The sequence below is a fragment of the Clarias gariepinus genome, chromosome 25 (genome assembly GCF_024256425.1).
Source record: "Clarias gariepinus isolate MV-2021 ecotype Netherlands chromosome 25, CGAR_prim_01v2, whole genome shotgun sequence".
Classification (NCBI taxonomy): Eukaryota; Metazoa; Chordata; class Actinopteri; order Siluriformes; family Clariidae; genus Clarias; species Clarias gariepinus.
In genome coordinates this window covers 8220535-8247524 of record NC_071124.1, presented here as the reverse complement: position 1 = coordinate 8247524, position 26990 = coordinate 8220535, and the positions used below count along the sequence as shown (strand labels likewise).

The following is a 26990-nucleotide window of genomic DNA, read 5'->3' as shown; positions in this document are numbered from 1 at the left end:
CCAAAAAAATATATTTTTTAATTAAACTATGAAAATTAAACCTTCGAAGATGAGTACAGATCAATTTTCATTTATTTTTTTAAGTTTAAAACCATTTTGTCTCATATGTTTCGAAACTGTGGCTCTAATTAAATCAGTAATGTGGAGCAGTACTAGAAGATAAAATAATATCGTTAGTTCAAACCTGCAGCAATCCGAGGTGAGAGCATGTAAAATACATGAATTAAGAGCGCTGAGCTGAATATTATGTACTGGGATTACATATCTTCACCATAAATAACGCTGGACTCGTTACAAAACCTAATCTTTATCTGATCTATGTTTTAGATTTCTCATCTGTGATTCACTCTCTAAATTACCAAACAGGGAGTGTTTTTGGCAGACGACAAAAGAAGTAATTTACTTAATAAAGGCGTGAGAAACCTTTTTGTGGGATTTTTATGGGAGCCGAACAGAAAGAGAGGCTTCATGAGCTTCAACCTGAAATAATAAGATCACTGATTACATTACAAGCTTTAACCTTTTAAAAAATTCTACAAACTCATTGCCGGTCAACAGGTACTTCAACTTTCTTTAAGATACACAAAAGGGACTTCAAGCTACACAACATAACCAGATGGATTAACAACATTAACAACTTGAATGTGTGGTATAAAAGTGCAACTCTTGCAGAAGCTTGTGGAGACCAATGGCAGAAATCAATACTCGAGACAACCTCGAAATGTTTGTCTATACTGAACATTTAACAGATTTATATTTTTCTCTTTTGGTGAGAAATAAGGATAAACATTTATGAAAGGAAAATTCAAAGAAATTTAAATAAAAATAGAAAAAGGAATCTATAAATATCATACAGGGAAATGTATCAGCAGGAGTTATGATTGTCATGACAAAGTGCAGATACGTACTGTACAGAGTATGTTCATGTTTTGTATTCTCATGATTTGTATGTTCATGTTTTGTTATATTTTTAAATAGAAGAGATCGCTGTGCAAAATCAGACTGAGGGACTTGTGGTAAATTGCCAAAATACTGTATGTAATGAGTAAATATTTATACATGTGGGGGAAACTTGTGTATTATCAATAATGCAGTCGGTGTTATGGGTGTTGTTAAAGCAGTCCAGGAGTTAAGTGCAAGGGCTGGTAGCTAGAGATGAACGAATCTGGATTCATCCGCATTAAATAACCCAATCATAAATATGACTCATGTATCACAAATCCTTTTCTTCATTTACTCGGATTGGTTGAGTCCTAGGTTATCTTGTTGCTAACAACAACATATATAAATATAAACTGAAAATTACACCATTCTGTTGTTCTAAGTAGTTTTTGGATAATAACTGTAGGAAAAAGCAGCTGACTGAAATGTTTAGAAAACTTCCTGCATGGTCAGAAATTCAATTCAATTTAATTTAATTCAATTTTATTTGCATAGCACTTTTAACAATTGTCATTGTCGCAAAGCAGCTTTACACAATGAAAAGAATTATGAGATTGCAATATGGAGAAACCTTGAGAGAAACTGGACTCAACAGGAAATCCATTTTCATTTGGGTGAAACAGAAAGCAGGAACTGATCTACATAATTAATTAAGAAACATAAGAGACTGAAAAATTGCAGGTAGTGATTTATCAAATTTATCTTCACCGTGATTCGGAAGGATTTGAAGCCGTTAATTGATCCGGGTTTCTACTGGTAGCTCCTTTGGTGTTGTTCAGGTGGAGGTTGTTTTCCTGGTACCATTTCTTCATTTTTTTTAGGTATTCCTTCTCTTCATTATCGATGATCAAACCATGTGGTCAGGAAACTTGATGGGGGTAGAGAAGTGGCCAGGTAGTTATAAGTGTACAATTAGTGCAGCAGGGGGTTCAGGACACAGACCTGGGGGCCACCAGTGCTGTGGGTGTGGGAGGGTGAGACATGTCTGCCCATCGCTACTGCTTATGGTCTGCCACGATCTTAGTGATCCACTGACACAGAGAGTCGCAGGTCCTTCAGCTTGGGGCAAGCACAAAGGGGATATTAGTGTTAAATGCTGAATTTTATTCAACAAAGAGCATTAGAATATAATTTCTCTTTCTGCTGTCCAAATGGCTCCGGCCTGATGTGTGTGATGGCATCATCAGTTAGTGATTTAAATAGCATGCAAAATGTAGTGGGTATTGTGTTGAGTAGTAAAGTGGTAAAGTGGTGATAAAATCTTAGACCAAACTTTCACAGCATTTTATTTTGTGAGGTTTAAGACAGGAACTATAATGGACTGTTTAAAGCTTATGAGGATTACCAGTTGTGGCAGGGAGAGATTGAATATCTCAATAAACACTGTGTTAGCTGGACAGAGCAGTCTCTAAGGACCCAACCTCTTAGATGCGACCTGGCCTTGCTGCCTTACAGGTGTTTACTTTCCTTAAGGCTTACCTTATATCATGATCAGAAATTATGAACACATTTCCCGAACACACTCGAAGCTGCCATTAGCATGTTACCAAAGCTTCTGAGAAGGCTGACAAAGACATTTATCATGCTTGCATGCTTGCCTAATCTCAAACTGCTTAATATAAGTTAAATTCAAGTTTAATTAAAAAATAAATAAATGAGAGTGTGATACATGTCGGTTTGTATCACATTATCTGTTCATTTTGAATATACATTACAAATCCAGAAACATCCATAATGTATACATAAATTTTTTTATCAGATCACCGAAATCTGCTATTTTTAATTACAAAAGTTAACTTAATCACCTTGTGACATTTCAAGTTGAAGTGTAACTCAATTCCAATTGAGCAATATCACATAAGGGGGAGCAATATCTAACTCAAGGTCGAGCTGTTGTGCTGAATATCAGCACGGCTGTGATCAAAGCCTTGCTAATATTCAGCACAACAACTCGACCTTAAGTTAGATATTGCTTTAATCCAACAGTTCCACAATTTGCTTATTTATGTAACCATTTTTTTTTTTGGTCACCTTTTTTCGCAAATGGTGAAACTGACAAACCACGACCGGTGGAGCTGGCAGCTGTAGCTGAAAGATAAGGAGAATAAACCATGTAGATGGTGGACAGTCCTGTAAATCTTCTATTTATCAAGGTTAAGAATATCAGCTGCATTAACTTTTGAAGATTCAGGGTTGAATCCCGTAAAAATGCGTAAAAATGGAAAGCAAATGTGCTATGTATGCTGCATTTTTACTTGTTCCACCCACAAAGTATTGTCCTTGATCAGATGTTAGAAAGAAGCAATTGTTGTTTAAGATGGCATCATATTATCAGATGTGTTTTCTTGCTGAAAGTGCTTCCATGACTAGTTTTAAATGTGGGTTTTGGCAGCACATTGCTCTCTCCTCTTCCCAGTACTGCAGACCATACTGACCTACTTTCACCCATGCAGGCAACCAACACTAAGTGTAGGTAACAATTGTTCAAACACCCATGAAACAGAGTAATATTTTTAGTTAAACCTCCCAAGGCTGTTACAGTCTATTATCACCACTTGTGTCATGGCTCTTGTCCAAACAGATTACTATGATTACTTTATTTATAGCACTTCTGACAGTAGATGTAGACAGAAAGCAGCTTTGCAAAAAAGCTGAATACTGATGTTCCTCTATATCAGTTTCATTGCACAATTTAATTCCAACCTTTCATGTTTGGACCTTATACCACCTTTCAAGCCAAATCTATGCTCACGCTTTAAGCAATCCTTTCAAGAGATACAAACAAATAATAAATAAGTCCTAATTCACTTTTTGGCAATATCCTTTTCAGCGAGACAAGCTGAAATGCACTTTTGCTTGTGCAACTCAAGCAAGATGGATGACCTTGAAGTACTTTGTCTATGTTTTTTAAACCTGTTACAGGTCATGTTTGTCATGTATATAGAAACCTAAGAAGCATGCGGGCAGTAGTGTCAGTTAGCAGTTTCTTGACCAAGATGAAATAATCCCACCCACAGCAGGCTCTACTCTATAAATACAAAATCCCAGCTAAATGCATGTATTTGGCTGTCTAAAGAAGATTCTCTGTACTTTTGTCTTGAATAATTGAAAGCGTGAAAATGGCATCTCAAGGAGTTCAGTTCATTGGCATTCTCACAGGATTCTTGGGATGGTTAGGAGTCGGGATTGCGTGTGGCCTGCCTCAGTGGAGTGTAACAGCATTTATTGGTGCAAACATTGTAACAGCGCAAATAATCTGGGAAGGAATTTGGATGACTTGTGCAGTTCAGAGCACCGGGCAAATGCAATGCAAGATTTATGACTCCATGCTCGCACTCACGCCTGACCTGCAGGCTGCCAGAGCAATGATCATCATCTCCATTTTGGCTGGTTTCATTGGATTTATGATGTCCATTGCTGGTGCCAAGTGCACCAACTGCATTGAGAATTCACGAGCAAAATCTATAGCATGCATTGTGGCTGGAGTGTCTTTTATAATCGCAGGTTTGCTCTGTTTGATCCCTGTATGCTGGTCAGCCCAGAGAATCATCGCTGATTTTTATAATCCTCTACTGGTGGATGCACAGCGAAGGGAATTGGGAACTTCCTTGTACATTGGCTGGGCAGCTGCAGGTCTTATGCTGTTGGGGGGAGCACTGCTCTGCTTGAACTGCCCTTCCAGAGAGGAGCACATCTACAACCCAAAGTACCCCAGTACAAGATTAACCTCTATCTCCAAGGAGTATGTCTAAGAGTGGCAGCTAAGAAATATCCTTCTCAAACTTGACTTTCAACTTTTACAATACCCCAATATATTCATCAGTTCTTTTAAGACTTATTATGACTTGTATTGGTTGGCATTCAGAATGCTTTCTTCTCATTATTGATCACTGTGTGTTAGGATTTGGTTGGCATTATAAATGTTTTCTGAAAATGTTCTTCTCATTACCAATTATTTGTTATTCATTATTCATGCTCTTTAGCTCTAGCTGTGGTTTAAAGAGAATTAAATAATAATATTAATTGAACTTATGCTTAAAGACTTCAATTTATATTAAAGCTTTTTAAATGTAAATGAAAGTAAAAACAATCATATTTTTCTACAATTATATAACACCATTTGAAGGACTCTTTAGAGGCAAAAAGGATAGGAAGGGAAAAAATGAGAATATGTTCTTAACTAATAAAGGTTAATATGTTTTAGTAAAATCTTCTTCTAGACCAGTGGTTCTTAATGCTGGTACAGGAGGGTCACATTTCAGCTCTTAGTTTAATTAATCGGTTAATTAACAAAGTGGGTATAATAAAGTAGGCAAATGCACAAGACACAGGATATTCCAGGACCAAGGTTGAGAACTATTGTTCTAAACCAGGGGTTAATGGATTGTTGTCTGGATGCAAGACCAAGTGAAAGTATACTTCTTAAAAATGGGTGTAACAAAGCTGTTAAATGTAAAAGAAAAAATGTAGTTGAGCAGCACATTTTGATAAAAAAAACAGAAAGGTTTAAGATTAAAGAACAGAGAAAGGTGTTTTTTCTTTTCTTTTGGTTACCAGTATGTATAAATAGATAAAAGTTGTAATGTGAAGTACATCTGCAAAACAAAACATCATCATTTTATATCTTATTTGTAGAAATAAATTTTAATCATTAATCTACTGATTTATTTTTTTATCGAACTTTGTATAACTTGACTTTTTTTTGGGGTTAAATTTCCCTGCTTTGGACAAAACTAATATAAGGTACATGTAAGAAAAATCAGAATCAGAATCATGCATTAGTACTACAGTATAATTACAGTATATGACCAAAATTAAATGTCCATGCATAATCATTCTATCGCAACAATATTTGCCTTCTTGGAAGGCTTTTCACTAGATTCTGGGATTTTGCAGGAGGGATTACACACATAGACAGACACTTAGTGAAGTTAGGCACTGATGTTTAATTAGAAAGACTCCTGCTCAGCTGGTATTCTATTTCCTACCAAACCTGTTCAGTGTGGATAAGGTCAGGGCTCCCTGTGCATGCTACTCAAGTTCCTCCTCACCAACCTTGGAAAACCATGGCTCCTTTATTAAACTAAAACGGAAATCTAAACCGTGCTGCATGCAAAGACATTTTAGATAATTTGTGGCAAATGTTTAAAAAGAGAACCACATATGAGTGTGGTGTATACATCAATTAGCCATAACATTACAATGCAAAACATTGTTATTTAATATCTTGTAGGTTCCCTTTGTGTCACCTGGGCAGGTCTGGACCTTTAGGGCATGACTCCACGAGACCTCTGGGATGTGCTATGGTGTCTGGCATGAGAATATTGTCAGCAGTTTTTTGGGGCTGCAGGGTGGGGCCTCCATGGGTCATGCTTGTTTATCTGGTGCATCCCATGGGTGCTTGATTGGGTTGGATTCTGGGAAGTTCGGAGGTCAGGTTGGCAGCATTGGGCTTTTTGTTTGTTGGGCCCATGTGTGGTTTTATGTGGTGCACTGGGTGTTCTGGTGCCTTTTTATCATGGCCAGCATTGACATTTTTCAACAAATTGTGCTGCTTTGACTGTTTTGACTGGTCTGTCTTTTGTCCCCGCAGACATGGGTAAGCCTTGGGTGCCCATGATCTTGTCACCTGTAATGAATTAATGTTATGTGATGTTAACAGTATGTCTTATCCGCATACTACATAATACATACAGTATTGTCATATAGTGTACATTATTATTCTGAATGACTTATCTAGTGACTTGTAATTTGGCTTGTTTTGTTTTGTAGGGTTAAAGGGTATATTGTGTGCCGTATGCCAATTCATGTTCACAGCTCCTTGATTCATCTGATTTGCATTTTTTTTTAAAAGAGCCACTGTCTTTTTTTCTTAATTTTGATCTTTTGATGTTCACTCTGCATAGACAACTGACTTTTACGTGCTGATGCATATTCCTTAAGTTATGTTGTGTCTTAACAAGTTTTTAAACCATGTGATTTCCTAAAAAAAAAAATGCATAAATAAATTTAAAAATAATTAACATGTCCAAGAGCCAATTGGTACATGGATCATTTTTACTTTTGCAATAATTTAACCAAACCTAAACCTTAAAGATCAACTCTCTAACACTTGGAACAGGTTCCATTACTCACTTTATTACCAATTCACTGCAAAAAGTATCATAGAAGGTTGTAATTAGAAGGTTCCATATAATCCCATGCTTGTCATATTTAGATTATAATAAGAAGTGATTGTTTGTGACCTTAACTTCCGATTTACATAATGAAACTAAGAAGAATAAAAAATTAAATAAAAAATTAAAAAATAATAATAATAATAACAAAAGAAGAAAGAAAATAAAAGAAGAAGAAGATAATGTGGACAGCACTTGATGTACTATAGTATTATCCTGTAAGAGCAGGCTATACGTGTGTAAATGTGCTTTTACTGGGATTCGTATTGCAAATGCTGTGTGCTGCTCAGTCTGTTGACAATGTGTGGAATCTGGCTTATCAGGAAAATTCGCTTTTACAGCTCCTCCCTGTGAAGTCCCTGTCTAACTGGCTGTCACTTCCTAATAGTCCCTCAGATTTGACTGTGGCACCGTGACAGCTCTGGTTATTTTTACCACAGAGCTTTGGAAATGGGGAGAATTGGCAAGGAGGTCTCAGGCCAGGTACTATGCATGTTAGGGGTAATCGGCTTGTGCGTGACGTGTGGCGTACCCATATGGCGTACAACCACCTACATTGGCGCCAACATCGTGACAGGACAGATCATCTGGGACGGCTTGTGGATGAACTGTGTGATGCAGAGTACAGGCCAGATGCAGTGCAAGATCCAGTCGTCCATCATGAGCCTGACGCAGGACCTGCAGGCCGCGCAAGCCCTCATAGTCATCGCAATTGTGGTTGGTTTTGCTGGAGTGCTCATGACTTTAATTGGTGGACGATGCACAACTTGCTTGAAGAATGAGTCCTCCATGGCCAAACTGGTCATATTAGGAGGTATACTGTGTATTGTCGCGGCTGTTCTGTGCCTTATTCCTTGCTGCTGGTCTGCAGCATACACAGTCTCCGATTACGACAGTCCTCTCGTACCTACGACGAGGAAAAGGGAGATAGGTCCTTGCATATACATCGGCTGGGGCACTTCTTTTCTTCTTCTTCTCGGCGGCATCATTTTGTGTACTGCGTGTCCTCCAAATGATCTGAATAACCCAAACACTTACCCCTACAAAGGACCTTACATGGCACCACCTGGATACTACATGCCTCCAAAACCACATCCACAGAGTGTTACATATTCTGGAACGTACGTTCCGGGTAAGACATACGCAGCTCCACGAGTCTATTCACCTGTTCCAAGGCAATACCTCTAAGCAAACAAATGTGGACTTTAATTTTTACTTCTATTTTAAATCACTGCTCCTTGATATGTTTTTTCTTGAATGATATGTGTGTCTCCAAATGAATGTTAGAACTAAATTAAATGTGTATAATATTGCTGTGTTCAAACTGCTAAAATGTTTTGTTGTCTTCGTTTCTAAACTTTGATTAGGAATCCTGTGTAAAGGAAATTGTATTAATTATTATTCCCTTATTATTAAATTTCCCTGAATATTTTTCTTTTTTATGTAAATCTCAGTGCTCATAAAAAAAGCTTTGTTGCTTCTCAACATCTACTTTAAGAATGGTTAAATAGCTCATGTATAAAGGCATATTTTTGAAGACTTTTCTCTTTATAGCACTGTGAAAAAAATAATCAAGAAATTGTTGTTTTGTACAGTAGATATGAGTTTTCAATATTTGTGTTTTTACTGTTACCTTTAAACACACTTCTCGTTGTTGATAACCAAAATAAAAAAAGGGTTGTCATGGAGAAGTGTGCTTATTCAGCTTTTCCTTGTAAATAAACACATTTCTTTTATAAAAATGCATGAGTATTTATTTTTATGATTAATACTGTATGTAATACAAAAACAATAACAAAAACAAATTTATCCTTACACAAATTCCTATCCTTGTTATTACCACATTAAAATGTAAACATTAGTTAGCCTTAACGTCTTAATGTTTAGAATGTTTAAACATATTAAAATACTGGAATTTGAATCATTTGGAAAAAGTACTTTTTTTAGTTATTTGAGTGCAGCTGCTTTTATTTAATGTCCTTGTTTAAATAATAGAGTTCACATACCTGGCAAACATGGTAAGATGTTTAAGAAACGACACAAATAAACATAGCATACAAAATAGGAAGCAAATGTAAAAAAAAAAAAAATGAAAATAATGTATATTTCAGTGTTTTTTTAGATATCTTCTCTGCAGTTTCTATTTGCCCTAAGAGGAGAGTGCCACCGCTCTCTTCTAGTAAGAATAAGGGAATTTGACTTAACAAATTTATAAGGTTGTTTTTTAAAAAACATCAATGAGAAAACCACTTGTTAGTGAAACTAATCAGCAAAAACGGGTTTCCGTTTGCTTGGGAGCATAAAGATTGGAGTTGATGGTCGTGTCGGGGTATGAAGGGAAGTGCATGGAGCGATGCAAACATCATGCATAGTTCCCACTGTACAAGCCTTTGGAAGCAGTGTTATAATCTGGGCTTGCTTAAGTTGCTCAGGTCTAGGCTCAGCAATGTTATGCAGCAATAAAATGAAGTCAGCTGACAACCTGAATGTACTGAATGACCAGGTTATCACATCTATGGGGTTTTTCATCCCTGATGGCATGTATTCCAGTTTTATATTCAAGCATATTCCATTATGAAAGTGTGTTTGTGGGAACATGAGGCATAATTATCACACATAAACTACACATTTTAAGAAAATGAAATGGAATCTTAAAGCGTGCGACTTTTTGGGGGCCAACAGTGTCGAGCAATTACAGTGACTCCAAAGCAATGGGGCAGGTTAAAAATAGTTTGTTTGTGGATATAAATTTTCACTGCTTATGTTTTTAGTTGTTATTACAAACTTTTCGTTGTTGAAAACCAAAATAAAGAGGCTTTATGGAGGAACATGCTCTCCCAGTCCTTGCAGAGTTTTTTGTGACATGTATTATTTTTTTTATAAAATACCAAAAATTAAACCAACATCTAAATACAATCCTTACGCCAAAAAAAAAACCAAAAAACTTTTTTTTTTACTGTACTAAAAAATTACTCATGATGACCTTACAAAATGTTTGGTAATAGTATACATGAGCCAGGAATAAAATTAAAAAACAAATACTACAACATAATTTTTTTTTATTATTTATTAGTTCACTTCCGTTTGAAGGGAATTTTTGCACCAATTACTGTTTACCTTCAAATGTAAGTAGACGGATACGCATCTCGTCGAAACTGTTTTGCATTTGGTGTTCCAGTGGAATCTCGTCTGTCCTGAAACCAAGCCTTGCAACTGGTTTCTGGCCAAACTATTAACTCCACCCTTCTTAAGTCCCATATAACCCCTTGGTCAAAGGATGCTTCTCATAGTTCTGCAACTGTAGCGCATTTACATAAGACGAGAATCTTTCAGAGCATCGAGTTCGCTCTTAGAGGAAACTAAAATGGTGTCCATGTGCAACCAGATGCTAGGCTTTAGCCTGGGCGTCATTGGGTTCTTGGGGGTCATCATTGTCTGTGCTCTTCCCATGTGGAAGGTTACAGCGTTCATCGGAGCCAACATTGTGACAGCGCAGATAATCTGGGAGGGATTGTGGATGACCTGTGTTATGCAGAGCACAGGCCAGATGCAGTGTAAAATCTACGACTCTATGTTGGCTCTACCCCAGGATCTGCAGGCTGCCCGAGCTCTGGTCATCATCTCCATCATCGTCTGCCTGTTCGCGCTGCTTCTGGGAATTGTTGGAGGCAAATGCACCAACTTTGTGGAGAACGAGGCCTCTAAGATTAAGGTGGCCATCATCAGTGGTATCACCTTCATCATTGCTGGAGTCCTGGTCCTTATCCCAGTCTGCTGGTCCACCAACACCATCGTTCGGGATTTCTACAATCCAGTCCTCACGTCTGCTCAGAAGAGAGAGCTGGGGGCTTCACTCTACATTGGCTTTGGTGCTGCTGCGCTTCTATTAATTGCTGGAGGTCTTCTCTGCAGTTCCTGTCCACCACAAGAAGAGAAGGGTTATAACGATGCCTACAAGTACTCCCAGCCACGATCCACCACCACCAGCAGAGCCTACGTCTGAGAGTGGAAACAACAAGCAAAGACTTTTTCTTTCTGCATTAATATGCTACTCCTTTTTCTTTTTGATCCAGCAAAGAACTGTGAAAGAGGATGAAATATGGATATCAGATGAGTGCCGTAAAAAAAACGTGTTTGTTCCAGAGCATTGTGTAGACTTTTATTTATACCAAACATAAGGATAATGTTGAAAGGAATCAGAAGGATAAAATTGTAAGGATTACAGAATGTGATAAGAAAGTATGACATAAACATAATGTAACATGGTATATGTAGTATACCTATTTATACTGTAAATCTGAAAAAGACTTTTATTTCACTGTTTCTTGATGTAAGAAAATGTTGATCAACAAATATTTTTCTGTATGTTAGAAGTTTTTATTTTAAAATTAAACTGTTGTACTACATGAACAGCTTTGTGTTGTGTTGTGTTGTGTTGTGTGTTACTAAATCTGCTTTAATCTTTGTCGTCAAATTGTGAGAACTTTTAAAGGAAAGGTGTCTGGGAATCCATATACAGGGTTTCTTTATGTTCAAAAGTACCAAAAGTGTTTGTTTGTTTTTTTGTTTTTTTGTTTTTTTAAATCTACATGCAATCTGAACCAGTTTTTTATTTTTATTTTCATTTTTGCATGATTGCAGTGTTTTTTCCTCTCTGTTTTTTGGTTGTGTAGATACATTAGCTTTAGTGTAATATCATTAAAATTCCAATGTTGTTGACAGACTTGTTTTTGAAGCTTTCAGAAACCATTCCTGCCAAACCAGTCTAACTTTACTCAATTACATCAACTGTCAAGGTACCATTGCTGTGCAAGCACAGCAATAAACAAACATAGCAGTTAGACAGTCTACTAAGTAGTGTAACATACTTTTTCTTTACTATCAACTACCAATCATCATATTTAGTTTGGTTTCATTGTTTGTGGTTCAACTGATACCACTCATGGTGTACTGACTCTAATTCCTGAGTTTCAACCATTAGCTTAAGAACAGAGCTCTGGTACGAAGTGTGACACCTCCACCCCCAGCCTACATTGTTCATTGTTCACACAGCAAAGAATCTGGTAAAACTGGTATTGTAAAGACTGTGACAGCCATAAATGACATCACAGAACTCTTCCTTCTAGCTGCACAGACCCTTAGGTTTGTAATGCACGTCATGGTTATATTGCAGTGACTGGCTACAAGAAGGTTGTAACTTCAGAAGGTTCAAATTGTTAATTTGCATCAAGAAAAGAAGACATTAAAATTACTGGAAAATAACTGTTTTAAAAAATATAATTGAATTGTCAACTTTGTGGAAGCAATGTGGTGGGGAGGATCATTAATGACTTGTGAGGTTGTGAAATCACAACAAACCAGAACTCACAGGACTGGGACTAAAGAGCTGAGTGACCATTAAAAAAAACTTGTTGGCTAGACTAATGAGAAAAAGACTTTGGTCTTCTATGGAGTAAAAAGATTGAACTTTGAAGCAATGGACCTTTTGAAAACGATCATGTGGTCTGACGGCTCCAGAATGACTCTGATCCAGACAGATGTGTGCATCAGGGTAAGAAGGAGCATAGTGCCCACTGTACAAGCTTTCGAAGGCAATGTTATCATCTGGGGTTGCCTCAGTTGGACAGGTCTAGGCTAAGTGATGTTATGTGTCAACAAAATGAAGTCAGCTCACTATCTCAATGTCCTGAATGTCCTTAATTTTGAATTAATCACCACATTGCATAAAGGCTAAATAAATAAACAAACAAAAGACTGGTTGGATATGTCACCGCTCTTCTTGACAGAACTTGTAATCCTTTCACTATCTAAAGGGCTTATCTTGTGTATGGTCATGGGGAAGCCTTGAACAGGGAAATGAACGCACAAAACAGGGAACACCATGGCACAAGCAAACATATTACATCACATGTTCCACTAAGCATGGGGGGAAAAATGCAAATCCCATGCACAAACACCAGAGGTAGAATTCAAACCCTGAACCATGAAGATGTAAGGCAACAGTGCTAAACACTGAGATGCCATAACTGGTGGTGTTCAATCAAACTTGTTGGTCTCCTGGCATGGACCTGCCTTTTAAGGATGATTCACAAATTCTTGATAGCGTTGAGGCCTCAAAAAAGTTAGCCTGACCTATTGTTTAAACTGATAAAGCTAGCCAGTTCCAGTTGTTTGAATGGATCTTGGAATCTGCAGTTTGCAAAAGGGGTTTAAGAGCAATTCCTGACCTAAAGTTACCATTCACTTTCTCAGATTTTTACTGAGCTTGTTGAACTTTTTTTCCTTTATATGTATGTATAGTTTTGATCTTGTGTGGATCACATTTATGTTGTACACTCAAAAAGTTCAAAGAAATAATTAAAAGCCCAATATTGCTAATGCACTCATGTTCGTGATGACTGTTTGCAAACCTCTGCCTGGAACTGTATCTCAGGTTGATTCTATGTCGGAGGGAGTAAAAGTGTGAACATGTGCACTGACGGGTCAGAACCTGCTAAGCACTATACGGCTACAAAGAGGAGAGCACTGTGTGTGGTCAGTTCATGTAATAGACCATACGTAAAACACTTGCATGGCCCAAGTGCAATGCATAGTCTATGATTTTGGTCAAAAAAAAAAATCCTTCTAAACTAGTTTGGCTTGCTCGATAGATCAACCATAGAACTGCCTACACTGGGTTTTGTTTTAATGCTGATTACATATAACATGGTAACTCAAAAATAAATATATCCATTATATCTTCTTGTTGCTTTCAACTCAACTAATCCACTGCATTTACTTATGAAAGTGTGTTTGTTGCAGACACGGTAAAACCAAAACTGGTCTAACTGCATATTTTGCACGCTAGCTGGGGGCCTTTTGAGTTTCCGTGAAGAGAGTTTCAACCACATGCTGGTAAAATGATCAGTGAGTAAACAGAGGGTGACCCCCACCCTGCATTGTCCATACCATAAAGAATCCAGTAAAGCTGGTATTGTCGTGGCTGAGACAACCCTAAATGTCAGCACACACCTCTTTCCTTAGCACTAATAGTCATCTGAACACAATCTCAAGCTGATTCTGTGCTGCAAAGAGAGATAGAGTATATCACTGCGTGGTGTGTACATCTAACGTGGAAATGGCTTCGATGGGAATGCAGATGCTGGCATGCACGCTGGCTATAATCGGCTACATCGGGTTGATCATTGTCTGTGCCCTGCCCATGTGGCGGGTCACTGCCTTCATCGGAAACAACATTGTGACGGCCCAGATCTACTGGGAGGGCATCTGGATGAGCTGCGTGGTTCAGAGCACAGGTCAGATGCAATGCAAGGTCTACGATTCCATGCTCGCTCTAACTTCGGACCTGCAGGCTGCCCGTGCACTGACGGTTGTTGCACTGGTGGTAGGGCTTGCAGGAGTATTTATGGCCTTTGCCGCCGGAAAGTGCACAAACTGTATTCCTCCTGGAAATGGCAAAATAAGGGCAGCTGTGGCTGCTGGAGTTGTCCTTATCATTACAGGCATCCTTTGCTTCATTCCTGTGTCCTGGACAGCCAGCAGTATCGTAAGAGATTTCTACAACCCCTTACTGGTTGATGCTCAAAAGCGTGAGCTGGGGGCTTCATTGTACATCGGGTGGGGAGCCGGACTTCTCCTGATGCTAGGAGGAGGACTTCTCTGCAGTTCCTGCCCGTCACAGGAAGATCAGGCACCATCTATCAAGTACCAGTCAGCCAAGTCAGCTGGGAATAATTCGATGCACAGCTATACCGCACCATCACAGAGGTCTATGACGCCACCTAAGACTTACATCTAAAAGCTTGTGAAGGACTTTATGCATATGACAATGCACACAATAATATTACATCAAGTGTCTTTTTAATTGTGAAGTCATTTTATACTATTACAACTGTCCACTGTAGTTTTTAATTTCTGTCCATTTTCTCACTGTATTAACTTTGTATATGTGCATATATTGTATGTATTTCACTCAATGTACTTTTTTTAGACGAACTCCCGTGACAATTAAAAAAAAAAGTTATTTTTAGTTTGGTTTCACTGTTTGTGTTTCAACTGATACCACTTATGCTGTACTTCATCTAATTACATCAACAAAACCTGCTTAGCAACCTGTATGGAACATGTGATAAGACACACCCATGCCACTAGCCATGTTAAGCTTTAAAAGTAAATAAATAATCAGTTTTGGAAAAGCTTAAGTATAGTCACTTAGTTTAATCTGAACAGTTATCAGGTAAACAACAGAACAGATAAAATAATTATTGCCATTTTTGGTTACTGGATGGTTATTCGACTAAAATAGTTGAGATGATCTTTGCTTTCATTCTTTTGTTCAAGAGGAAGTTTTTAAATGGCACCTTATTGTGTGTGGGAGCTAATGCATTCATTCGCAAAAAATCTGGGCCTTCTAGTTATATAATGATAAAAGAAGGATGACATCAGCTAGCATCAGTTTGGCATTAATCCATTATGTGCCTCAACACATAAGCTTTCAACAGGGATTATATCCAAACAAATGTAAATGACTTAGGATGGTCAGGATGTTGATTTCTATCTCTGAGGCTGGTTTTGCTACTTTTACATGTAACCTTAAGCCATGAACAATAATGACTAGTGTGTTGTAGGATAACAATCAACAAGACGATTTGGTAGTGTGACAGGCATAGCACTAGAAGTTGATTATTATCCAGTGCATCACAATGTCTTTTATTCATGCACCTCTATCACTGTCTGGTTTGAAGCAGCTACAAAACAGGCCAGGGACAGGAATCTCTACAGACCCCTCACACCCCCGACACAACCTTTGTCACCTTCTCACCTTCTCCCCAAAACTGCCAGGCACAGGAACAGTTTCTTATAAACAGTTAAACTGGACTATATGCAATACGCTTTAAAATGGACCAACATGCTTTTTACAAAATTTCTACACCCTTTTGTACATTACTGTTATTTTACACTAATCAAACATCTGGTACTATATATTGTGTAAAAGCACCACCATGCTTCCTAAAAACTCCTTGCCTCCTACTGCATATTTCTGCTACTCGCTATTTGTACTTATTATCATATATGTGATGCCACTTGCACTACCTTGCACACTCACTTTATGTACAGTTTATGTACAACTGTAATATGCTTAAGATCTTTATTTAATCTATAAAGTTGTGCACTTACTGTCTATAGTGTTTTGTCTACAACATATGTACAGTGTTTTATGTTGGTCTGTATTTTGAAAGCCACAAACAGCTGGAATATAATTCCTTGGGTGTCAACATACTTGGCGAATAAAACCCAATTCTGATTCTAATATGTGGACGCAGTTTAAAGCAGTTGTTCTGAACCCTAGTATTGGCGGACCCGCTGTTCTGCACATATCAGTGTTTTCCACAGTCAATTCAATTTAGAAAAAGGCTGTAAGCTTGGAGCTGAAAAATGGCTAAAATATGCAGGGCACTGGGTCCTCCAGGACCAAGGTAAAGTATCACAGTTGTATAAAACTGTAGGTTTCAAACCTTGTGATAAATGTTTGGGGGGAAAGCCGGTGTCTGTATACTTTTTACTATTAAATTTATGTTATTCCACATCTGTGAAACAGGTGTTGTTGTTTTTTGTCAACTTTACAGTATTGGAGCTATAAATAGTAATAGATGTCTCACCGCTTCCATTTATATATTTCTTTTGAAAAGTTAAGACGAAAAAAAAAAGCTTTTTATCAAGAAACCAAAAAGTCCACGGATGTTTAGACCCTTACATGGTGAAAAACACTAACTTCAGAGAGTCCTTCCATAAATAAATCTAATAATCTAATAATACAATAAGAAATGAAATTCATTAAAATAAAATAAAAAAATAAATAAATAAATAAAATATTTGCCATATAAATTCCTGTGAATACAAAGTTACTTCAGAGACAGTAACATGTCAGGCTTGAATTATAGCCATCCATGCTGTCAAAGCGTCTGTAATAGAAGACTGATCGATATCTTTTGACTGATCAGATTTAAGAATTTAACAGTGTTGTGCCAGTTGACGAGGGGTGCAAAAAGAGATCAGTTAAACACCCATACATTTTTATACAATACTGTCATCTAGTGGTTTAAAACCATAGTAGACTCCAAACCACAGCATATGAGATACAATATCCTTTTATTTGTTTAGATTTCTTACAAATATAATATGTATATTTCTTTTTATTGTATTGTATTTTTCGGTGATTGCATTTGTTGGGTTTATTTTAAATTATGCTACTTACTTCAGCAGCACGGTGGCTTAGTGGTTAGCACTGTTGCCTTACACCTCCAGGGTTCGAATCGCACCTCTGATCTGTGGTGCATATACTATTTTGTCATAATATACAAGTGAGTGTGTGTTTGTGACCTATAATGGGTTGGTACCCAATTAAGAGTTCCCAGGGATAGGCTCCAGGCCCCCAAGACCCTTCACAGAATAAGCAGTATACATAATGGATAAATGGGCCTTGTGCACTGAGTTCCCTGGGATATGGACCATAGGTTTATTCTATATCTTTTAAATGCTAAGTAACATGAAGCTAAATGAATAGTTAACATAGCAAACAACAGACTTATTCTTAATTTCTCAACTATACTAACCTTGACAATACAAACTAGCAGAATGCTAAATGCTAGCTAACGTTTAAGAGAACAAAAATTAGCCGAGACTAAATGAAACAGCTTTAGTCCCACCTGCTACTTGTTAGCTAGCATAATGGATGTCACCCTACCAAGTAAATTCCAGATGTCTAATGTCTGGAATTTGATAACTAAATGCATTTTGATATTTTATCTCATTTTTTCTTTTCTGTATCAGGTATGGCTCTGCAGGTGCTGGGCATCACACTATCTATGATCGGCCTAGCAGGTACCATCATCATCTGCGCCCTGCCCATGTGGAAGGTGACAGCGTTTGTGGGCACCAACATCGTGGTGGCGCAGGTTTTCTGGGAGGGCTTGTGGATGACCTGCGTGTATGAGCGCACAGGCCAGATGCAATGCAAGCTGTATGATGCTCTGCTAGACCTGGACCCAACACTGCAGGCCTCGCGTGGTCTTGTGGTCACCACCATGGCACTTGCATGTCTCGGGTTCCTCATCTTCCTGCTGGGAGCTGAGTGCACCAATTGCCTCAACAATCCGCAGGCCAAGGCTAGGATCGTGGTGGCATCTGGGGTCACTTTTATGCTCTCAGGGCTTGGGGCCGCAATTCCCGTTTCCTGGACAGCTGATAATATCATCAGGGACTTCCATAACCCTGTTGTGCATGAGGCACTGAAGAGAGAGATGGGTGCTGCAATATATGTGGGCTGGGTGACAGCAGGGTTCTTATTTGTCGGAGGGGCAGTTCTCTGCACCAGCTGCCCCCCAGAGAGGATCACACACTTTTCCAGGTATACAGCAACAAAGTCAGGCACCCACAGCAGCTATGCATTTAAAAACTATGTGTAAGTAAGACATAACGAGTTCATCGTTAAGGTGTAATGGCTTAAATGAAAATTCCAAGTTACATGTTACAAAAGGACATTCTTACAGACTGCCAGATGTTTCACAACAGACATTAATTATGTTTTTCCAGATTTAAAAAAGATTGTTTTTGCATTATACCATGATCACAGAGGGTGAAATCATGTGGCCAAAGGTTTAGGTTACTGTTTTTTACACTTATGCCTATTGATAAAACCTTATATAGAAATACAGTATATAATGTATAGTGGTGGCCAAAAGTATAAAGACAACATATGCCATGTATTGTGCACAAGTGATGTACCTAATGAGTTCTCGAGTACAGTATTTGGCTTAAGAGTTTTGCTAATTAGAATCAGCTGTTAATGAATGAAACTAATATGTGGCAGGACTTTTAAGCAAACCGGGGTGTCCGCACAAAAATGGCTAAAACAGGGAAATCTCAAGTGCATTGCAAACTTATGTGAATTCTACTGCGTTTCTGCTTAAAGGTCTAGACAAAATGGTGCAGAAAGGAAATCTTAAGATCTTAAGATATTGTAGTGCTCAGCGCTATAGGAACCACACCACCAGTACAAAACAATTGAGTTTTATTAACTTGGCTGTTGTCGGCCACAGCCACGCCAAAAACAACAACAACCAGAACCAGAATGGTATCCTGTCTCTCTCACTCAAAACCGGACATAACTTTCTCACACACACAGAAACTCTCACACGCATACACGACACACACAAAAGTGGTCCCTTTCCCTCTCTGCTCTACCCTTTTACACAAACTGTGCAGTGATAGCTATACTTATAATTTATAACCATACAACACTATTTAGAGTCATCTGCTGGTGGTGAGGCGAACTGCAGGCCAGAAGCCTTTACGTACTTCCCAAATAAGTAGATAGATAGATTGATAGATTGATAGAGTACTTAATTAATTCCAAAAAGGAAATTGTATTGACTTAACAAATTACTTCACTGCAACTTGCTGACCTGTAATTTGCCTTTCAAAGATATGGCAGGACATTCACTTTATGAAGCCGGGGTGTCCACCACTGCGCAAAAAAAAAAAAAAAAAAAAGGCTAAAAAAAAGCAAATCCCCAAGTGAATTACAAAGTTCTGTGGCAAAATTCTGTATATTCAGAAAGCTATCAAGCCGGCATGGATTGAGCAAGAGACCATGAAAATAGAAATCATTATTCTCTCGATTGCAAATTTTGACAGTGACATTAGGACCATGGATTTTGGTCTCAATACTTTTGGCCACTACTCCCAGATATTACATTTATGTAACATACAACTTAGAGAAATAGAAATAGTTATTAGAATTATTCTAAATGTTTAGATCTTTCCCTTTTTATAGAATCAACTTGAATTCTTGTCTTTATATGTGAAATATTTTGAGATGGTGTTAGATTTGCTTTATCAGTACAAATTTGATCTACCACTAAAAAAGTATTAAAAAGATATTACATTTTAAGTGATAGTGACAAGTTGGATTTTTTTTTACACACAGTGAAAAACAAGTTTACTGAAATTACAGGCGTTATATTGTTAATACTGTTTTCTTTTTTTTTATAAAGTGGAAGATCTTTTCTTCTTTTTAATAAAAAGGATGTTCTTTGTTAAGTACTTCCACCTATAAACATGTGTTCCTATTTGAATAAAATTTGTTTCCATTTTCATACTGTACGTTGTGGTGTTTTGAGCTTGCAACGAATTGTTGTGTCTCTGCTCACAAAAGAGGTCAAGTGAGAGGAGGTTGTTGATTTCACACAGTGACATCATTGTTAGCCTCCAGGCGAAAAAAAAAAAGAGAAAAGAGCCACTGAAAATGTTTTGAAACCATGGATGAAAAAACCCCAGCAGTGAATACTCTGTGGTTTCCACACCCACAGCTGGAATGCAGATAGGCTGGTTTGCTCCAGCAGCCAGCACTGTGTTTCTTTTTGTTCCTTACGGAATCTAAGCATGGAGAACTGGCGCAAGTGGTTCGAGCAGGCCAGTGTCTTGGTTTCCATCTCTGGCTGGATCTGCGCTATCTTTACCCGGACGTTGTCTGTGTGGATCGTCACCGGAGCTGTCGATAATTCCACAGACACTCTGTCACTGTACTGGGATGGAATCTGGTTGAGCTGGCAGGACCCGAGGATAGGAGACTTGCACTGCCACTTCTATCAGTCGCTTTTGTCTCTAGCTGGGCGCTTTAACTCCTGGAAAGTGTCGGTTAATGTTTTGATTGGAGTGGGAGTCATTCCCATAGTGCTTTACATCGTGGCCGTTTTTATGTTCTCTCAGAAGGTGAGAATCAAGGCAATAGCTGGATTTGTTTTCATTTTATCCGGGTTGCTGATGCTGGTGATTATGAGCTGGATCACTCATGCCACGTACAATAGTCTGGACACCCCGGTTCCTTTGAAAAGGGACTGGGGAGCAGCTTTATATTTCGGGTGGATTGGAACGGTGTTGTTTCTGATTGGAGGAGGAGTGCTGAGTACTTGGTGGTTTAAAGCAGCTCCAGAGCCACAGGAACAAACACGGACAACACAAGCAGCAGCAATGCCAGAAGCAGAGGATCCACTTTTTGCAAGGCATCATGCTGCATTCATTCCGAGTCCATACAGACAAACCACCAGACCGGTTTAACAAAAGACAGAGCTTGAACTCTTGCTGAAGTCATGATACTGTAACATCTGGGTCTTGCACTGCTGATGTAATTGTATACATTTGACACTGGTTGAATTGACTGAAACCCTGATAAACACTACTGATTATTTCATCTGATTATCCATTTCAAAAAGCTGTTATATTTGAAACTTTAAGATTTAAAACGTCTTGCTTTTTGTTATTTACCGGAGCAGTGTCCAATATTTCTAAAGGTTGGTTAAACTGCAGCTTCTAAATACATGGATTTTCTTATTGTAATACAGCCACTTTAAAGCAGGATACACTGTATGTAGTTTATTAATAAGTGGTGTGTAAAGAAGTAAGACATGGGAAGTGATGTACTTTAATGTTTATTTGCACGTTTCTGTACATTTTTATCCTTTATTTTGGATAAACAGATATATGGCACAAACTGAGATGCCTATACAAGGGTGCAGGATAGAATTCTTAGAAAGCAGCTTGTATTGTATTTAGAGCCATCTGCTGGCGGTGAGGTGAACTGCAGGTCTGAAACCTTTATGTACTTCCATACTGACTTTACTCCAACTGTTAAAACTTTGTCATTTGCCTTTGAAAGAAAAAGAAAAGCTGAGCAGTTCTATTCCTGCACCTTTAAAATTTAAAACAGCAGGGGGACAAGGTGTCAAGGGCAAGCGGGGTAACTACTCTCAGAAGTATCAGTGCTTTCTATGCTGCATGTTTGCATGTGTACTTGTATTTATTTTAATAAATCAATATGTCTAGCAGTCATACAAATCACTTTAATTTTCACAGAAAACAAACCTTTTCATTGTGATTTGAGTTGTGTTATTTATTTATTTTTTTTATTATTATTATTATTATTATTATAAATTCCCACCCATAAAAAACATCACAAGCTAGAAATTTCAGCTGATACTGCTTAAGGGTTCATTAATTTTCAGTTCCTTATAATATAAATCTTCTTTATATTAGTCTTGATGCATAAAAGAGAGAAATAATTTAATGTGGAAGTAGTTAGTGTAGGAAGTGGTGTAAAGGCAGATTCAGGACGGGTTATTCGAGCTTCTCATCGCCTTCTTCCACATCTTTCAGACTGAGGACCTCCACCGACCCCTTGCCTTTCGTCTCGAAGCGAATGAGATCATCGATTTCCCGGAAGCAGCCCGGATCTATCAAACAAACCTGTGGGGCGGGAACATGTAATTAAGTTTGGAAAAATTCTGTGAATATAAAGTTTAAGGTAGTCATACATGCTAGGTGAAGCTGTTGTTATTTTAGGACACCAACAGCGTTCTCACTTGGAAACACTGGCTAGACGATAAGGCAAAAGAAAAAAGAAAAATTTGTTTATGATATATTTTGCCATATTAATATTTATCAAATTATATATTGTGATAATTATCAATATGGCAAAAAACTACCATGTACATTTTTTTTGCCATATCGTCTAGTCTGATAATGAATAAAACCTTAAGAAATATGGTTTATTAGTTAAACTACATAATGTTTATTAAGGAAAAAATAATAACAGAAATCCTTTATCTGCCTTAACAAAATAACAAGCTAAATTGCCTAGTAAGTTATTAAAATAATATAAATAAAACTAAATGTTAGTTTAATGACTATTAAAATCTTTTTTGTCAGGACTGTAAACTTTTTTTTCTGTAGTTAAGGACAAAGAATTGAAATCAACAGAATTTTAAGTTTAATAAAAGTGATTCAAAATGGGATCATTTAATACGTCATGCAAGACAAACAATAAAACAACCTGAATTGTCTATGATCTCATTAAATTTTCAAATATTTTATTTAACAAAAAAATAATAATAATAAATTGACACACATTGCAAATGTGATTTAAACCGAGATGTGTAATAATTAAATGTCCTGTTTGGTATTCTCATATACAGTATGTATTGAAGCTAATTTTAATTAATGGCGCAAATGATCTCATTAAGAGGACATTTGGCAGATTTCATTAATCAGCTCAAAAAGTATTTAAAATAATAAGCAAATAGTTAAATCATTTAAGTATACATAAATTTCAGATGATGTATATATTCCCTGCATTTACTTTTTTTGATAAAATAATTGCACATGTTCATATTGCGATTTATATGTGATCGTGCAGCACTTATGTGTGTGTATGTGTGTGTGTGTGTGTGTGTGTGGGTGGGGGGGGGGCAGGGGGTTGAGACTGTGCTAAGACTTTTACACAGTACTGTATTTTTCACTATATGTTTCCATATATATCTTATATACATCTTAAAAAAAAAATTATATATATATATGAGAGAGAGAGAGAGACTGGAATGATAAATGAATATATAAATCATTCAAGTTTAAAAAAAACAAGAAATTTAAATAAAATAAATATATATATTTTTTTTAAATCACCATTTCCAGCTGTTCATCGAAGTCTTCACTCTCTACAACCTTTAGGATTGGTTTGAGCTTCTCCTTCACCCTTTTCCCGTCTTTGGCAGGCAGGATGAAGCGAAGTCGCATGTGAGCTCTCTGAATCTGGATGGATTCTTTCAACTGTTTAATGACTTCAAGTGCCTAGATGTTAAAGAGAATAAAAATAGTATTTAATTAAAATGATGCCTGTCATTATTAGTAGTTAATAAGTCTTTTATCAGGATAATAAGGTGTACCATCATTGCTTTGGATTTTATTGTGCAGCACTTTATTAACTACACATTATAGTAGCATTTAATTAATCATTTTGTTCTACTTAACATATTAAAAAAAGAACATTGTTGTTTTTAAAAAAAAATTAAAATAATAATAATAATAATAATAAATAAAGTCATAAACCTAAGCGCATACTATTTATGTCATAGAAATCATTCTTGCTTCCTCTTACTCACTCATGGGGCAGTGGTGGATCAGAGGGCTTAGGCACTGAGTTTACCGACCGGAAGATCGGTGGTTCAATTCCCAGCTCCACCAGGTTGCTGCTGTTGGGCCCTTGAGCAAGGCCCTTAACCCTATCTGCTTCAGGGGCGCTGTATCATGGCTGACCCTGCGCTCTGACCCCAGTTACGCTGGGATATGCGAAGAAGGAATTTCACTGTGCCGTAATGTATATGTGACAAATAAAGGCTTAACTTAACTCACCTGCTGTTTCGTGCTCTTAGTGGCCTTTACTGAGTAGTGAATGTCCTTCATAGCTCTTTCTATTAAGTTCACTGTATAAGGGCGCTTAGTTTCTGGATTTACACATTTCTCAGCCACGATCGTAGCGATGTCCCGGAACATCTGCTCTAGCTGAGTCTGTCGCTCCTTATCAGAAACCTGAAGTTCTCCTTTTGCTAAAATCTGGAACAGGAAAACCCAAGAATCACAACCAAGCTTAATAAAACTATTAGACTTATATCAGAGCTGCATAATTAATTGGTTTTTATTTCTAACCACTATTTTGGGCTTCCAATATTAATTAAAACCCTGTATAGGGTTAAAAGTGTATACACATTTTATTAGAAACAAGTAAGGCACAAACGCATAAAATCATGCACATAGAGATCATCCGGTTCCATTTGTGTTACCATTAATATTCATCATTAATATTCTGCTGTGGTGTCCCCTCACATGAAGCAGCCGAAAGACCAACACCACCATGCATATCAGACTCAGGAGTACAGATAGCAACTTAAATAATCATTATATACAACAATAATAAGCAGGAAAGCATCTCAGAACACTGAGATCAACGTCAAATGGTTAAGCTATAACAGCAAAAACCCACATCAGGGTCCAGTCCTGTCAGCCAAGAAAAGGAATCTAAGGCTAAAATAGACACAGGATCAATAAAAGTGGACAACTAAAGATCTGAACTGATGATTTACATTTGTGCTGCTACATGCAGATAGCAGGTTCAGAATTTGTTCTTGTTGTCAACAGCATGAACCCACAGACTCAAACTGCCTTTTGTCAACAGTTCAAGCTGCTGGTGGTGGTTGTGTGATGGTGTAGCCAAAGTTCATCAAGCCGCTCAACACCAATTCGAATGCTACAGCCTTCCTGAGTATTATTGTTGACCACTAGGATATATTTATGCAATGTACATTGATGGCTCAGTGGTAGGTTACACGCCTGCAACGCAGAAAGCCCAATTCCCACCCATCCAATTCGCACACAATTTGGCACAGGTTTTACACTGGATGCCCTTCCTAACGTAATCCTCCCAATATTATCTGGACTTAGGACCAGCACTGCATCCAGTGACTAGAGTTTGGATGGAAATTGCGTGGAAATTAACGGGAGCAGTTGAAAGACTAACAACAACATAGATATCTTTATGTGCGCGGAGTACCACTATAATGAAAACATGTTATACGCCTTCTAGCATGATAACAATACAAAGCACAAGCTGTTTCAGACTGGTCCTGTGCACAACACAGTGACTTCAGCACACCCCACATGGCCTTCCCAGTTTCCAGATCTGGATCCAATAGTGCATAATTACATGGATCAGAATCTCAAAATCAATGCTTACAAAAAGCTGAGAAACCTATGACATTAGGAAGTAAAACTTAAAAAAAGGGGGGTCATATACAGTAATTGTGTGTGATAAAGTACCTTTTAGTGTAGCCAGTTTGTGTTTGTACTAATTAGCAAATGGATCTTAAAGACTTTTAAAGAAATATCGATACACACTTAATAAACAGAGATGGCAAATCACATTGCGTTGCTTATACATGGTTGTAATAAGAATATTTTGGGTTCAATAATGAGAAATAAAGAAAAAATAATATAAAAAAAAAATATATATATATATATAACTGTAACTGAGATCAACTGTAACTATAATGAAGCCTTTCTATCAAAACAACCTTATCTATGAAGAACGTAAACATTTTACTTTCATCTCCAAACATAGTTACCTGTCTGCATATCTCTGTGACGTCATCTGTTCCGAACGCTTTAGACAGATCGTCCTTTTTCGCCACTTGGCCCTTTGACACGTTTATAAACACTGTGTGCGTCTGTAGTACTTCATCCAGGTCTTTCTCTCTGGCAAGGATAAAAACATTACACAACACAAATTATAAATCAATCGGATTGCTACACTAAATCGACAGATCAAACGCTGATACGTTGCTGCGTAATTACGTCATGTTTTTGACGTAGCTCGCTAAACTGCTAACTACAACTAGCAATAAAGCTCTACTTACGCTCCTGATCTCCAACTCATCACTTTATTTTTGTAACACGCTATTTCAAATCGTTTCCCTCCCTTTTTCATTCTGACGACCGCCACGTTGGTCAGGCGGATTTGATTCGTAGGCGTAAATATCGACATTTTGTCACCAGGTAAGTATAGACGCGACAGGCACTTCGCATAAGTATTTCTCTTCTTCTTATGAGCGTTAAGTCGGTGGTGCGGCGTCGGCCAAAAACGCCACAGCGCTCCCTAGTGGACTGGATGTTATACTCAATAACACGATCTACTCGTGACGTGTGCTTTACACTCTCAGCTTCATCCTTTGTACAGGGTCGCGCGGAGGGGTGCGGGGGGGGCAATCCATGGCAGGGCACACACGTACACTGATCAGCCATAACATTATGACCACCCTCCTGATATAGAGTAGGCAACAAAGCAGTAATGACCTGTATGTTCTGACACCTTTTTATTGTAACCAGTATTAATCTTTTATTTACACAAGCTCTTCTATTGGATCGGCCTACACGAGCCAGCCTTCGCTCTCCATATGCATCAGTAAGCTTTGGCCACCCATGACCCTG

At 37.7% G+C, this 26990-nt stretch overlaps 5 protein-coding genes across 5 annotated transcripts; 4 read left to right on the top strand and 1 right to left on the bottom strand.

Annotated features, from left to right (window-relative positions):
• Positions 1 to 4023: 4023 nt before the first annotated feature.
• Positions 4024 to 8879, top strand: LOC128512964 (claudin-4-like). Its single transcript, XM_053486520.1, has 2 exons — positions 4024 to 4552; positions 7559 to 8879. Exons 1-2 carry the CDS (start codon positions 4062 to 4064, stop codon positions 8304 to 8306), a joined length of 1239 nt encoding a protein of 412 aa, XP_053342495.1. The 5' UTR covers positions 4024 to 4061; the 3' UTR covers positions 8307 to 8879.
• Positions 8880 to 10422: 1543 nt separating this feature from the next.
• Positions 10423 to 16540, top strand: LOC128512965 (claudin-like protein ZF-A89). The gene is made up of 2 exons (XM_053486522.1): positions 10423 to 10961; positions 14229 to 16540. Exons 1-2 carry the CDS (start codon positions 10483 to 10485, stop codon positions 14914 to 14916), a joined length of 1167 nt encoding a protein of 388 aa, XP_053342497.1. The 5' UTR covers positions 10423 to 10482; the 3' UTR covers positions 14917 to 16540.
• Positions 16541 to 17947: 1407 nt separating this feature from the next.
• cldnj (claudin j) lies at positions 17948 to 18583 on the top strand. The gene has a single exon (XM_053486708.1). It carries the CDS (start codon positions 17951 to 17953, stop codon positions 18581 to 18583), a length of 633 nt encoding a protein of 210 aa, XP_053342683.1. The 5' UTR covers positions 17948 to 17950.
• A 1954-nt stretch (positions 18584 to 20537) lies between these two features.
• Positions 20538 to 21481, top strand: LOC128512764 (claudin-4-like). Its single transcript, XM_053486174.1, has one exon. It carries the CDS (start codon positions 20562 to 20564, stop codon positions 21234 to 21236), a length of 675 nt encoding a protein of 224 aa, XP_053342149.1. The 5' UTR covers positions 20538 to 20561; the 3' UTR covers positions 21237 to 21481.
• A 113-nt stretch (positions 21482 to 21594) lies between these two features.
• Positions 21595 to 26617, bottom strand: sbds (SBDS ribosome maturation factor). The gene is made up of 5 exons (XM_053486173.1): positions 26420 to 26617; positions 26129 to 26258; positions 24363 to 24563; positions 23637 to 23801; positions 21595 to 22421 (listed from the first exon to the last, which is right to left on the bottom strand). The coding sequence occupies exons 1-5, from the start codon at positions 26545 to 26547 to the stop codon at positions 22293 to 22295; spliced, it is 753 nt and encodes a 250-aa protein (XP_053342148.1). The 5' UTR covers positions 26548 to 26617; the 3' UTR covers positions 21595 to 22292.
• Between the last annotated feature and the right edge of the window lie 373 nt (positions 26618 to 26990).